Source organism: Microchirus variegatus (genome assembly GCF_963457635.1).
Source record: "Microchirus variegatus genome assembly, chromosome: 18".
Classification (NCBI taxonomy): domain Eukaryota; kingdom Metazoa; phylum Chordata; class Actinopteri; order Pleuronectiformes; family Soleidae; genus Microchirus; species Microchirus variegatus.
Genome location: NC_139819.1, coordinates 11716634 through 11731898, shown reverse-complemented (window position 1 = coordinate 11731898; position 15265 = coordinate 11716634). Strand labels below are relative to the sequence as shown.

At 43.0% G+C, this 15265-nt stretch overlaps 1 protein-coding gene across 1 annotated transcript; it reads left to right on the top strand.

Annotated features, from left to right (window-relative positions):
* Positions 1 to 254: 254 nt before the first annotated feature.
* prr16 (proline rich 16) lies at positions 255 to 8402 on the top strand (the record flags this gene model as incomplete). The annotated part of the gene is made up of 2 exons (XM_083905298.1): positions 255 to 392; positions 7530 to 8402. The coding sequence occupies 2 exons, from the start codon at positions 255 to 257 to the stop codon at positions 8400 to 8402; spliced, it is 1011 nt and encodes a 336-aa protein (XP_083761424.1).
* Positions 8403 to 15265: the final 6863 nt, after the last annotated feature.

Sequence of the window (15265 nt, the reverse complement as noted above, 5' to 3'; positions counted from 1 at the left end):
TTGACCATCCGCCGTTATTTGTCGTGCTCCACGCTCCATTGCGCATGCCTGGTGGCGCGGATACACAAAGCTGGCCGACGCCACTTTAGCTGTGTGTCCTGGCAGTGATGATGTAGGAGCAAAGGGGAAAAAGTACACGGGAGCAGAGGAGGACCGAGCGGGGACATGCGTCGGCAAAGTGACAGCGCGCCGAGCAAAGGATTCGATCCCCCGAGATCCTTCGTGAAATAAAGAACTGTGCCATCGAATGAAGGATGTCAGGGACAGCAGCTAATGCAGAGGCTGAAGGAGTAGTCTCCAAAGTGCAAGTGAAAAAGGAGATCAAGACAATCGTGGAGAACCTGGAAACCATCCTGGGAGACCTCAAAGATGTAGCCAAAGAGCTCAAAGAGGTAAAGACCAAAAAAAAAATATGGATAGGGGACATCATAAAGACAGCAGGTATATACATTCACCACAATCAGCACCAGTCCACCATGAGTTCAGACTGTGTCTGCAGGCTGGCATTGATTGGTGGACGATCTTTCTAAACATTCCTGCCTGAGAGGACATGATAGACACACACACACACACAGAAATCTGCATTGACTTTCCAACCATTGGGAATAAACCTCTCACCACAACCTGGGCCTCAGAAATGAGGTTGTAGAGGCTGCAAACATGGACACAGTTTACAAAACCCAGGAAGTTTGATAGAAGTTGCAGTTAGCCACCAGGGGGCGACTCCACTGGTGAAAGAACTTTGTTATTCTATGGAGGGATTAGACAAATTGGACATAGGCGTGAGTGTGAGAGTGGACGGTTGTTTGTCTGGTCCTGTGATGGACTGGCGACCTGTCCGGGGTCTACCCCACCTTTCACCCTATGTCAGCTGGGATTGGCACCGGCAACCCTTGTGTGGAGGATAACGCGGTAGAAGATGAATGAATGATTTATAACGTCGGTAAACATTTCCCTAGCAGGGAATTGAATTGAGCGTGTCCACCCACACTGCACCAGGTGGCGATACGCCCCCTTTCAGCATGCTAGTTTTAGGCGGTTTTTGTTTTTGCTGGCGGCTAGTTTGTTAGCATATGGGGCACCAATCTGAGACTCCATGAACTCTAAAGTATTATGTTTCCTCATCCATCCTGCAAATGTACCGGCATGGATTTCGCCACGTTCTCACCGCTTGCCTTATTTTACCAGCTTCTTCTATTATATCTGGGTTTATGCTGGGGGTTGGAATTGTGACACATAAAAAGAGCCCCCTGGGGCCAGCATATATATATATATATATTTATATATACACACATAATATACATATAGTAGTAATTCAATTTCCAATTGCATGATCTGGGTGTGTTAGCCCAACGTTTAGAAACTTTAGATTTAGATTTTGTGCTTATATCCTCACAACGTCAAACTGTCCTCACGATAATGGGTTTCAAACAAAAAGTGTGTCCTCACATTCGAATAATGACCCGAACACACACACACACACACACACACACACACTCCAGGAGCCACTAATGCGTGTGATCATTATCTCTAATATGAAAGACATGTGGCACAGGAGGACTTTGGGTGCGAAATGACAGGACGGCGTCTTCGCTCTGACTCACATGGCTCTGATGAAAGTGAGAAACCACAGTTAATATTTCATGGACAAGTTGGTTCAAAAAGGAAGACATTTTTTGCATCGCATTTCATCATCTTAATGCCGAGTGTTGTTTTTCGCTGTGAATACATCCTGCCAAATAACGGAGCAGTTGTCTTCTCTTTACCAAAATTCTCTTCTCTGGTGGGGTTTTTTTGCTTGGCTTTCTTTGTCATCTGTTATCGTTCACCACGTCTGTTTTTTCTCATCTTCATCCTCTGTTTATTTATCTCCTGTTGTCTGTTCCGCCTTCCTCTCCCTGCAGACTCCTCGTTAGAAAATCAAAACTCTCAGCTGTGTAATCGTCTATCCACATCTCAATGATGCAGGGAAAGTGATGCTGGATGGCAGTTGAGGGGAAGTGGGGGGGGGGGAGGGGTGTTCTCTGAAGGATTCACGGGCCGTTACGCGAGGATATTTAATGTTTTGCAACAAGTGTTTGCACTAATGTCGATCACTGAATCCTCTATTGCGGCCTCAGCTTTAATAACCTGCTCTCTTACCTGATTTTATGTTGACATTACTCCCACATCTCACCCTGAGTGGAAACCATTAATAATTTGAAGCAATGGAATCAGCAAAGCATCAGCAATTAAATAATTATTTTTGGTTTGATCCGTGAGGTTAATCAGGATGTAAGAATAAACAGCCAGAGCTTACTTTTTACTTGATTTAAAACATCAGTAAACATGTTTCCTGAGGAATTCAGGATCTTAATTGGTAGTTCCTCTCTTCTCTTCACATGATTATGTAAATTATAGAGGAAATTAGACACACATAGGGACATGTGAGTGGGCACCTGACAGCTGGTTATTGTCCAATAGGAGTCTGGTTGCAGGTGACAACACGGGCCATGACTCTCAAGGCTTCAAAGCAGGAGTTTGGATACTTATGGGTTCAAAACAAATGTAACTCATACATTTAGGGAACAGTTCATATCTTAAAGTGTATGTATTGATAGTGACGTGTGATTTCACAGGGAATAGTTCACTAAACATTGACTCAAAATAAACGATTGCAAATTAAAATTGCCCAGAATAATCGCAATTATATATTATTTTTTTCCCAAAATGGTTCAGCACTACGCTCTATCATGACAGGTTATCATTGTAATACAACATTATTGCACACAGCGTCTCATCCCCTACACTACATAATGGATGGGTAGTCGACACAGCAGCATCTGTCTCCTTCTGCCTCTCGGCTCCGCTCGCTCTCTCGCTTTTCTAACTGTAGTTGTATTTGACCTCCTTGTTTGTTTGTGGGGGGGGTTTTTTCCAGTGGCTTACAGTGTCTCACAGCAGGCATCAGAGATACATGAGAAAAGAAAGCATGGTAATCTATTCTGATCTATCCGTGGTGTGGCTTCCTTCTTTCTTTCCTTTTCGCCGACAGGAAATCATGTGGAGGATTATTGTGACACCAGCAAACACGCTAATGACATACCTAGGGGGTGCTGCTATCAAATCCTGTATTTCTGCTTATAATCCATTTGAAATACATTTATTTGTTAGAAGTCCCAGAGCCGGAGCTGAGTCTGGCACCGATGAGCTTCTCTGTCCAGATGCTTGGCACGACCACTGAAGTTGTGTGGCCTACAGCAGGACCTGCACTCTGGGATACTGGTTTTACCTCTTGAACGTGTCCCAGCAAATGATCCATTTAAAGGCTGCATGGAGAATTTAGCTCCATTGCCTTCTCTGTCCTTCTGTTCATGCCTCGCTCTCAGTCAGTGCTGCTCTCTGTTTCTCTCCTCTTCACTCACTCTTCATTTCTCTCTCAGCCTCCTCTTAAGCCACTGTTTGGACATGCATTTCAAACCCCTAGATGATAGCAATGGTGTTTCACAGTGGGCTAATGCACTGGGTACTCTGAGATAAGCATTACTAATCCAGAAAATTAACATAAGCACATTGTTACGGCCTTGTTCTTTATGAACACAGCATAGTATGCTGAGTTTCCCTGACAGGATATTTAACAACTTTTTACTGACTGATGATGGGTCACCCAACCATGAATCACAGGGTCCATCCATCCTCCCATCCATTCCATTTTCTCCTGTTTTATCCTCCACATGAGGGTTGTGGGGGGTGTTGTGCCAATCTCAGCTGACATGTAATGATAATGCGAAAGGTGGGGTACACCCTGGACATTTTGCTAGTCCATCACAGGGACAGATACAGAGACAAACAACCATCAACACTCACACTCGGTCAATTTAGAGCAGGGGTCACCAACCTTTTTGAGATGAGAGCTACCTGAAGGCTAAAGAATAATATGGAGGGCTACCACGTTAACATTTTATTTTTTTTGTTTACCATTTAAATGATTAATATTGTGCATTCAACTGCATACACATTCATTCCAGTGCTTACTCCTAACGATTATCAGTTTTTATAAACAATATCAAAGATATTTTACTGAGCCATCATACGGATACATGCAAGTGAGGTGAAGTGAAGTGAGCCCGCGGGCACCGTATTGGCTGCCTGCGGGCTACCAGGTGCCCGCGGGCACCACGTTGGTGACCCCTGATTTAGAGTGTCCAATTTACCTAATCCCCATATTGCATGTTTTGAACTGTGGAGGAAACCGGAGAACCTGGAGAAAACCCCCCGCACACACGGGGAGAACATAGCAAGAGTACTAACCACTACACCAACCATTTGGTCCTAGATCACACTCAATTTTTTTGACGTTGACCGGTTCTGCTGCCACCAATAAGAATCTGAACTCCAGTTTTGAAATCTCCAGAATCAGTGCCATTTTGAAGTTTTGCAGTCCGGAGTATCAGAGGTGTCACTTGATAGATTGGATGATACCAGCTGTCATTCAAAGTGGTGTCCACTCACACGTAGCTGTAGCTTTAGTTTATTTTCATCAAACTGTGACCCAAAGTCACAAACTTGACATCCCGTTCTACTGAAGAAGACCTAAAACCAAAGTGATTGAGACCAAAATCTCATCATGGAATTGTTTACCGACATTATATATCCACAAACATTTTGTCATCACCACTTTCTGAACCAAACATTTCATCAATAGATAAACTAATTGACAAATGAATCAGTCATGAAAACAATAGTTTCACAGACAGCCATAATCTCTCTCCATCAAGGAGAACCAACTAAAGATTCCTCCCTAACGGCAATATTTGTCTTTGACTTTCAGCAAATGACTTCCCAATATGTGTTTTATTTTAATCTCCTGCGCAAATGTTTCCGTGGAGAACATCGGTCCCCTGCAGCCTTCAGTTATTGTCTCAGTGCGACAGGAATACATACAATATTCCAGTGTAATTTGGATAAACTCACAGTGCAAGTGTTTGCTATAAGTGTGGAAAATGTCACTCAGTAGCCTGTGCCTATTATTTTGCAATGAAGTTATGTAACTGCAAGGGCTGAATGACTTGGATATAATATAAAATTGCTCTTTTTCCGACATATGTTGTAAGATTTTCAAACAAGTTGGTGCCTTACCAGGTAAAATACCATATACACAATTTAAACCACTATACACCAATACAAGAACGGGGAATTACAAATATATGAATTGTTTCAAATTGTAGTTTTGATTTGAAAATGATTAATAATGTATTGTCATACCTCAGTAGGATGTGTTAGACAATTGCAAGGACCTGCGTTTTAAACTTGTGCTGCTGCCTCCTCGAAGTGTTTTCCAGCCATTCAGTGTTTCAGTGCCAGCAAACTAAACTCCTGCTGCAGCAGTTGTCTAATACTTGTCTGAGAAAACATCAAATATTTTTCGCTGCGAAAACACATTTCCTCTAAGGAAGTATCTTCGCAACCAGATATCTAATTTTTATCTATCTATCCATGCTGGGTCATGAAGAAAACTCAAATATATATGAAAGTCTGCTGCGCTGAGCCGTTATTTCACAACTTTGGCCTCGTTTCTCCACTAACAAATATTTGTTATATGTCATATTTCCTTTTCTTCACACTGTTGCACAGCTGTACGTGACAGAGATATTGTTCTTGCAGAGTGGATTTCTTATTTCCGTCTCTGTTTCTCTTTCGCACCGAGGTTCCATCGATCCAATCCATCCATTATCTACCGCTTTATCCTCCACTGGAGGGTGGTCATCTCAACTGACATAGGGCGATAGGCAGGGTATACACCCTGGACAGTTCGCCTGTAAGTGTAGCTCTGGGTCGTCGACGTCATACTCACAGTCCGGGGCAGTAGCCGTGAAACTGGACCTTCTCGCTGAAACGGTCACCATTCACTCACTACGGTCAATTTAGAGCAAGTGTCAAACTCAAGGCCGGGGGGGGGCCATCATTTTATGTGGCCCGCGAGTGATTAAAAATTGGTCTTAAAAATCTGTGTTAAAATAGGTATATGCTGCTTTAAGGATTGCGTTGACCATAAACTACATTTCCCACAATGCATGGCGATTTCGTTACCCGCAAAGTGACGGCATCCTGCCACTAGATCGAAGTGTATCATGGTATATGCATCATGTGGCGAGTGAAATTGAGATCGAGACTGTGATCGCAGCAGAATGTGTTCACAAAAGCCACAACCGAAAAAGATGTGTCAGTGAAAGCTAGCTTTATTGTGGCTGAAGAAATCACCCGTGCTTCAAAGTCTTTTTCTGAGGGTGTTTTTTTGAAGCAGTGCATGCTGAAGGTGTGTGAGCAGGTCTGACCCAAACAGATACAGACTTTTAAAACTGTTAGTTTGTCAAGAAACACCATCGCGGACCGGGTTACATCTATAATGCATCATATTTGTAACTTGAATCAGTAGTAAATACAGGAAGTTATTTAGCAATATGTTACGATATGAGTAGTTAAGTTATGTGATATATTTAGTTACATTTATTCTGTATGACAGTTACATCTGGCCCTTTAATGGTAACCATTATGCTGATGTGGTCCTCAGTGAAAATGAGTGTGACACCCCTGATTTAGAGTGACCAATTTACCTAATCCCCATATTGCATGTTTTTTGGACTGTTGGAGGAAGCCGGAGAACCCCGGAGAAAACCCACACACACATGGGGAGAACATGCAAACTCCTTGCAGAAAGACCCTTGTTCCAACCGGGGCTCGAAACCTGGGAACCTGGGTCTTCTTGCTGCAAAGGCATGTAATGAATTCATGCTGTGATGATGTGTGAGTTTTTACGGTGCCGTTGCTCAGAAATGTGATACAATAATTGTTTGCAGAATCTGATCTTCCTCCTAATAGCGTCTCAATGTGTGTATTTATGTAATCTCACCTTGGCTGAGTTGTGATTGTTCTTCTTGTTTGTTTGTTTTTTTTTACCCCCCAAGGTTGTCGAAGTTCTTATCAACCTGCCTTTTTTTTTTTATCACTGGCTTACATAAAAATGACAAGTAATTGTGCTAATGTTTGCATGTTGATATTTCAGATCTGTACACATTTCGGGTCTATCCTTGTGTTTGTCCTCTGTGCTGTTTTTTTTTGCATGCGTTCATCCTGAACGCTACTTCTGTTTTTGGTTTGCAGGACATGGTCGACACTGTTACTTCTCTCTGTGTGCTGATGGTACACAGGACTGTTGTCATGTATCATTTGAGCCAGAGTCTGGCAGGTTCATGGCTGTTCCCATAAATTTGCTTTTCTCCCAAGCGTCGTTGTCATAGTGATATTTTAATCTGTTTTTCACCTCATAAATCTAAATGTGTAAATGCCGTATAATATTATGTGCATGTTTTCTGAATTAATTAATTAGGAATGTGAGAAGAACTTATTTTTTTCTGTTTAGCTTCTAATTATTATTCTAATATAGCTTCTAGTAAACAGTGCCATCGTGGGTTGATAAGTCTTCCTCTCATGCCGCATTGTTTATTATTCCTGACCTCAGCTGTCACAATGACATTTCTTCTTGTCACCAGGTTGTCCATGAGATTGACACCCTGACTGGTGACCTGCAACTGGAGGAGGATGGACTGACAGACAGCTCCAAGACGGACACACTCAACTCCAGCTCGAGCTCCACCACCACCACCACCACCACCGCGTCCAGCCTGGAGAAGATGAAGCTCTTCCCGGATGACTGCATCTTCAAAACACCGATGTCCATCATCCCGCTCCCTGTCAACCCTTCTGCAGTACTGACTGTCCTCAAGAAATCCCACCCGCCCTTACCACCACCAAGACTTCCCCCGCTAAGAGCCGAGGAGCACAACATTAAGAATCTGCCTCATCCAACATTCGTGTTATCAGGGAACATATCCAAGGCTAACGGCTCTCTGTTGAGGAACGGCGGGGTTTTCCCGTTGAAAGTACACAGGGATTTATTCTCCTCGACGCCGTGTTTCATTTCTGGTGACGGTGGGGTCTCCGAGTCTGGCCTTGTTCCCACGCTGCCCAGGCCCATGCCCTTACTCCGCCACGAGAAGAACAGATGTCCTAAAGCTCCTGGTCGCGAGCCTCGTGAGAGGGAGCGTGTCCGTTTCAGCGAGAAGGTCCAGTTCCACGGCTACTGCCCGGACTGTGACCTCCAGTACGATGTCGACGACACAGAGCTACACTTACAGGCCGAACTGAACGACTTGAGGCTCAGCCCAGTACATTGCTGCTCTTCCGCCTCCCCTCCTCCACCTCATACTCGTCCTCATGATCTCATGTTGGAAAATGGCAGCCTCTCACTCAGCCACAGTTTCCCCCCGACAGCAAACACTCCTCCGCCTTGTGTGCCTCCTCACCCGCCTTCCCTCAAGCCCCAGAAAACAATCCTACGCAAATCAACCACGACCACAGTTTGACACCGAGTTCCCTTCTTCTGTCTCCCTTAAACATTCTTGAATCATTCATAGTGTTTTCTACTTAAAGAGTGCTTTCTACTCCAGCTGAACTTTGGATTATCCAAACAGAGAGAGGAAGGGTCGGTGAATAGGGAAATAAATGGATCGATAAAGCGAGAGATGGCGCTGTCAAGGGCGCTGAGACGTACACAGAGAGATTGGGAAGAAGAGGTGAGTCTTTGCTTGTGTATTATTGTGTTTGTCAGGTAGAGAATCGCATGCAATGATGAATATTTCTGTGTTTGTTTACAGTCGTGAATCTATACAGGTGAGCGAGCGCCTGTGAGGCGAATGTGTGTGTCGAGTGTTAATGTTGTAGGCTGCGAACACTGACTGAGAAATCACCAAAATCGCCAAAGAGTGCTGACATCACCGAAGTTAAATTGTATTTGTGTCTCAGGAAGTTCTTCCAAAGAGTGCCTCTGATTAATTCATGCCCTTCTGGATGAAACAAGAAAAACCCGCTTCCGTTGGATTTTCATCAAAAGCCCTCGAGCTCCTCTCATAAACCCAAATTTCCTTCAACCAGCCCGGAGACACGGTTAAAGCAGAACGCACAAATGCGTGCAAGTGTGTGTCACTACAGTACTGGTAGCATCATCCATTACGCTCGCACACGTCGATCAGACGAACAGGCCGTTCATTCTTCCTCTCCCCCCTCAAGGCCTCTCGTCTCCACGAGGAAGATTTCGCTGATGTTTCAGACCGTACAGTACAGGCGTGAGAAAAAGACAATAGATTGACACGACTGAGGGAAAAGCAGAGAGGCATAAAATGACAAAACGGCCCCTTTTTTTATGGCTCGATGGTAAATCCTAATTAAAACATCATGTATTTCACGCTAATCGACTTACATTTAATTTGCGCAGACCCCAATTATCGCCGCCGTCTGTGGTTCCTATTTGAGATTTATGAACAATAAGCTGATCAATTCCGCTCCTGAGGAGATCAGTCAGGCAGAGACATACAAGACTTTATTTCCTTAAGGGAATATAAATCAGAGGGAATTATGTGATGCCATCTCAGCCTATAGGTATTACCTTGTGTCAAGAAGCATTTTTAATAAAGCGTGTGCTCCGTGTGTGCATGCCGTTGAATTTGAAATTGATCCGACTTCACTCTCAAATTAAGCATCAAAGAATATTTTCCCTGCAGTGTGTGTGTGTGTGTGTGTGTAAAAGCACATGTCAGTGTGGCAGACAAAGGAGGCTTTAGCCTGGAGTTAGAATGTGAATAGTAACACCAGCTCCTCTCAGCGATGCCCTTAATTAGCCGGATGAGACTACAGCAGATGAAGCCGTGCAACAGACAAGCCCCTGTGTACCAACATCAGCCTTGACAAAAACCGCTGCACCACATATTATTACGTGATAAACGGAGTGAGCAAGCTAACTAAGCAAGAAAGGGCATAGGGAAGGACAGGAAGGTAAATGAAATATGTGTGTGGGGTGTCAGCTTTTGGGCAGGAGGATATTATATAAAAATACACACACACACACACACACACACACACACACACACAGACACGTCTGTTTAGTGTTGTGGGGGTGGAAGTGTGGAGGTTAAAGCTGAGAAAATTGAGGTATAAAATAGCACTCACTGATGCCTAAATCCAGTGCATGACCTTCTCTGGCCCCTTGTGATCTGGATTAGGAGGGGTCAGTGGATGTCCAGCCATGAGAAAAACAGGAGGAGAGTGAGCGGGGGGTTGGGGGGGGGGGAAGAAAGTGTGTGACACGGAGAGAAAAAAAAGGGAGAGATGAGAGGAGGATGTGTGATAGAATGAGGAGGATGATGAAAGAGAGAAACAGTCATGGAATCCAGGATGATGATCTCTTTGGCGTTTACTGTGTGGAAGCATATGTGTCCTCGTGATTATTGCTCTCAATGTATAACATATTCTCTATATTTACCTTGAATTAATGAACTGTAAGGAGTCTGGCACATGCAGCATGCTCACACACACACACACACACACACACACACACACACACACACCGAATGGAATGCTGCCAGTCTGCTCAGTTGGTCCAAGTCACAAGAGTTTTTGCTTCTGCACAATTTAATGAACCAAGCACTTGATATTGTGTGATTACAGTTTTTTTTTTTTTCAGTCGCTAACATTGGTGATCATAACTGTAGTCACACTTTCAAAAATTCTCCACGCAGTTGGTACAACAGAAGAACAAAACTGTGAACCGTTTTTTAATTGATTCCACACTAAATCGTTTAATGACGACATTTCCCCCCCCCCCCCCCCTCATTCATACTCCTGCTCCGTACATGCAAAAACACTGTATACAAGAATGGATTATTTATATTATTATTATTATTTATATATTTATGTGCTTGCATACAGTCATTTACTTCAGGATTGAAACAAAAATGGAATCCATGGAATTCCCAGAGCAGCGATAATAATTCTCGGTAAAATAAATGAATAAAGTAACACTTTATATTAAAGGTGCATTATGTAATAAATCTAAAGCAACTGGCCATAAAATCCTCCTAATATGTCACAGAGACTCAGGAATAATGTTCATATAATATACTGAACTCACCAACAATACAGCCACAGTACAGACAAAATATTTGCATTAAAAAAAATATTTTGCAGACTGCAAATCATGTTTATGTTCTGAAATCATGTTTTGGCTTGTGACGCCACCTACCGCCGTCTACCAATCATTGCAGTCAGTAGAGTCTCAGCTGCCGAGCAACCACGGGTTGCCAGTTACGTTTGACAACGAAACCTAAAAGACATCGGTATTTTGAATTTGAATGTAGTAACTGTTTTTGGCCACATTCTTACATATGGCACCTTTAAGGAACACATATTCACCATTAACTAGGTCCTTACTAACACATAGAATACTAGCCCTTTATTAGTAAATACCAAGCACGCATTAACACCTTATTTAGGAAAAATCTTAATTCATGTCGTAATAGAGGTAGAATAAGGTGTTAATATGTGCTTAATAATTACTAATAAAGGGCTACTATGCTACTTATATACTATTTGTTAGTAAACACTGAGTTAATGGTGAATATGTGTTCCTTAATATCAAGTGTTACCATAAGTAAATAGATAAATAAATAAAAATCTGTACATTTTGAAAAAGTCAGTACACTCTTAGAAATGAGGGTTCCAAAAGGGTCCTTTCCTGAATAAAGGGTTTAAAAGGGTTCTTGGTGAAACCCTCCTTTGAGGACAAGCAGAAGAACCTTATATGGTTCTACTTAGCACTTTTATTTCTAAGAGTGTACATGTACTGTGACTGTGCAGTTCATTTATCGCTGTAGGGCGTTCTGTGCCAATATTTAAACTGTTGATACAACCGATGAACCGTGCAGATTTGGTTTTCACCCTCATCAACATGCCGTCTGTGAGCCGTGCTTCCAAAGCAAACCTTTTCTTTGGAAAACTGGATTTTCCCGTTAAATATTGAAGCAAATCGCTGCATATTTCTGACTCACACTTGATGCATGACGACTGTAAACTGGCTACAACTCAGAGAGTGGATATTGGTCTTTGACAGTAGGTCTCAACTCACAGTTTTCACAAGGACTGGATATGATTTCCTCGTTTGAGACCGGCTGCACTTTTACAATCATCGATATCAAGTCATAATCCTGTGACTAAGCATTGAAAAATAACACATTCTAAATTATGATCTGAGGTCATTGTATTACAAGCAGCAGTTAATTCAGTCATGTTTGTGGATGAGACGGATTGATGGCAGTGGCACACACACAGCAGGGAGTGGGAGGAACCGTCTTGACACTTGCTGACTGGGTTACCAGTCCCGTTTAGAAAGAATGGGCCCCTGGCGTTTGATTCAGTGACTTATCTATTATCCGATTGTTCCTTTAACACAGAAAGCACTGCTCCTCTGACAAAAGGGCGTAGGTGTTTTTGAAATGGCTATCTGAGCTTCAGTGCTCCTGGCCTGAGGATGAAGTTGTAACAGGCAAAGAGGAGGTGGATCTTCTCCGCCTCCATTGTGAGTCAGGACTGACTCACTGACCCACTCCCTACAGCTCTCAGCACACAGGTCCAGCTCATAACCCACCTCTCCCCCTCTCTCTCTCTCTCTCTCTCTCTCTCTCTCTCTGCCTCCCCTTCTTTTCCTCTCTCCCTGACGTGTTCTCTTAGACTTTTTTCATTTCTTTCTTCTCTTGGATGATGCTTCTCTCCTACTCCTCCTCCTCCAGTAGCAGCTGCATGCATAACAATACCCCCTCTGTGTACATGTACTGTATCTCCATATACATGTGGGTGAGCTTTGTAACTATTATTAAATCATATCTGACAGTTAGAAGAGAAAAACACTGACAGCATTTCCATCTGCGTGCGTGTTGTGTATATGTTTAATCAAGAGGTTCAGATTTTTTTTTTCCTTTTCAGAGCTGCAGCAGCTTCTGCATCTCCCTTCTTTTAGATTTCTCATGACCTTCTAGGGATGAAAATATGTACTTCTGGTTAAATGCTTGTGTGTGCTGTAGCCGCTGCTCCATCAAACAGTGGTGTGTTTTTGATTTCCACGCCGACATCACTGGTGTGACACCTCAGCGAATGAAGTAGCTGAGTCAATGTGCTGCTCCCATAATTAATTTAAAATCTCATTGAGCTAATAGGTTAGATTACAACTCCAACATTTCCAAACCTGTTTTGTCTGATTTAGTTATGTGAGCTTTTAGTGAATTTAATAACTGCACTGTCCTAATCCCATTTTGCTACCTGGCAAGTGCACAGTGAGCAATAAACCTGATAAATGTGTCAGAGTGAGGCACATTTTTTGCCAGTGAATATTAATTAGCTGTTGTTCCTCTGTCTGATTGTTGCAGGTGAGCGTCTGCCAAGGGACACAGTTGTCCGTTTTACTCATCCCGCATCATTTATTTTCATCCCCGTGATCGTTAGAAAAATAAAATGTTCGGAGAAAAGCTATATAAACAAAATTAAAGGTGCATTATGTAATAAATCTAAAGCTAACTGGCCATAAAATCCTCCTAATATGTCACAGAGAGTCAGTAATAATGTTCATATAACAAACTGAACTCACCAACAACAACAGTACAGCCAAAATATTTGCGTTAAATAAAAATATTTTGCAGACTGCAAATCATGTTTATGTTTTGAAATCATGTTTTGGCATGTGGCGCCACCTACCGCCGTCTACCAATCATTGCAGTCAGTAGAGTCTCAGCTGCCGAGCAACCACGGGTGGCCAGTTACGTCAGAAAATGAAACCTAGAAGACCTCTGTATTTTGAATTTGAATGTAGTAACCGTGTTTGGCCACATTCTTACATATGGCACCTTTAAAGCTAAATAGTTTTGTTGTAATGAAGAAAACAACCTACATTTCTAAAAAGGTGGGGATACTTCATCTGCGGCTCAGACAATGTTATGAGTGTGTTTGTATGTTTGTCCTTGTCAAAAACCTACTACCTACTCACATGATTACATGTCCGAGGCATGCATGTTTTATAAATGTGTATGAGAGAGCAAAAAAACAAAAAGCAAAAGGGGTACGAATGAGTGAGAAAAGAGTGGAAGGGCATGAGATGGCTCTGTGCAGCTCCGAAAGCTTAGGTGGCGAAGCAAACTTAATCGGAGGATTTCACACTCCCATGGAGAAGTTTGAAGCGTCAGCTGCATCTTCCTCAGAGGAAGGTAAACAACGGGATCAGATTTGTGAGTTGCCACAATGACCCAGATGGGATCTTCAGCTCAGCGAGCCACTCCAGACATGACAAAGAGAAACGCAAAAAAAAAAAAAAAGAGGCAGCAATTTAAAGAGAGACATGAAGTCTTTGTCTTTTCTCTGAAAGGAAGGCTTTTGAATCCATACAGAAAAATTGGGACACAAGCTTCTGTCTGAGTGGTTGAGTGTACACTGTGATAGCATCTTGGTTATATTTTCATTTTGCCCCGTTACAAGTGGCTATTGGTGCTGTGACCACTCAAGTCACTCTCATCTGTAGATTTTCATACTAATGCGTTTCCCCTTTTTCTTCCCCTCTACAGGGCCCATTAAAGCACTCGAGACATATACGAGTGGAAGGAACGCATGTTTTATACACTGATCGACCACGGTGGATCAGGGAGGGAGGAGCCGGAGCTGAGGCCAAGCGCCCAACCTTCTGTTACGGAAACAGCTCGCGGGATCAACGGGGGACAAGATCTACTGGGGAAAAAAAATCATACTTTTGAGCACTCAACATCCTACAGGCTCATGTTACTGTGATGGCAGACTCACACGTACCTGTCACTTTAATGCCTGTGACGTTGGGGGGCGGCCAGGGTTAGCGGAGCAGCGTCTGTCACGACCAACTAGGTAGCAAGAGTGTGGTGATGTGATGTCTGCCATGTCTGCCTTTGTTGGGCGCAATTTGTCTGACAAAGAAACCCATCAGCAACAAGGGGGGGAACAGCCTTGTCCAAGAGCTCCTTTGAGCCGTGAAACGTTTGAGCTAAACGCATAAAAGTGATTCGATTAGCTAATGCCAGTCCTTGTATACGCTTGCACTGACACTTGGAAAGTCAAGAATATTCACCTGCAACCTGTACACTCTTAGAAATAAGGGTTCCAAAAGTGTTCTTCTACAAGGGCTGAGGTTCTACCTGGAACCATTTGTTTTTCAAGGGTTCTTAGTAACTAAACTAAAGGTTCCAGTAAGAACCATTTTGATCCAGAGAACCCTTTAAAACCCCTTTTCCTGAATAAAGGATTTTTAAAGGGTTCTTGGTAACACTAAGGGCTCCAGGTGGAATCTTTATTAAAAAAAAGGTTCTACCTGGAACCATAAAGGGTTCTC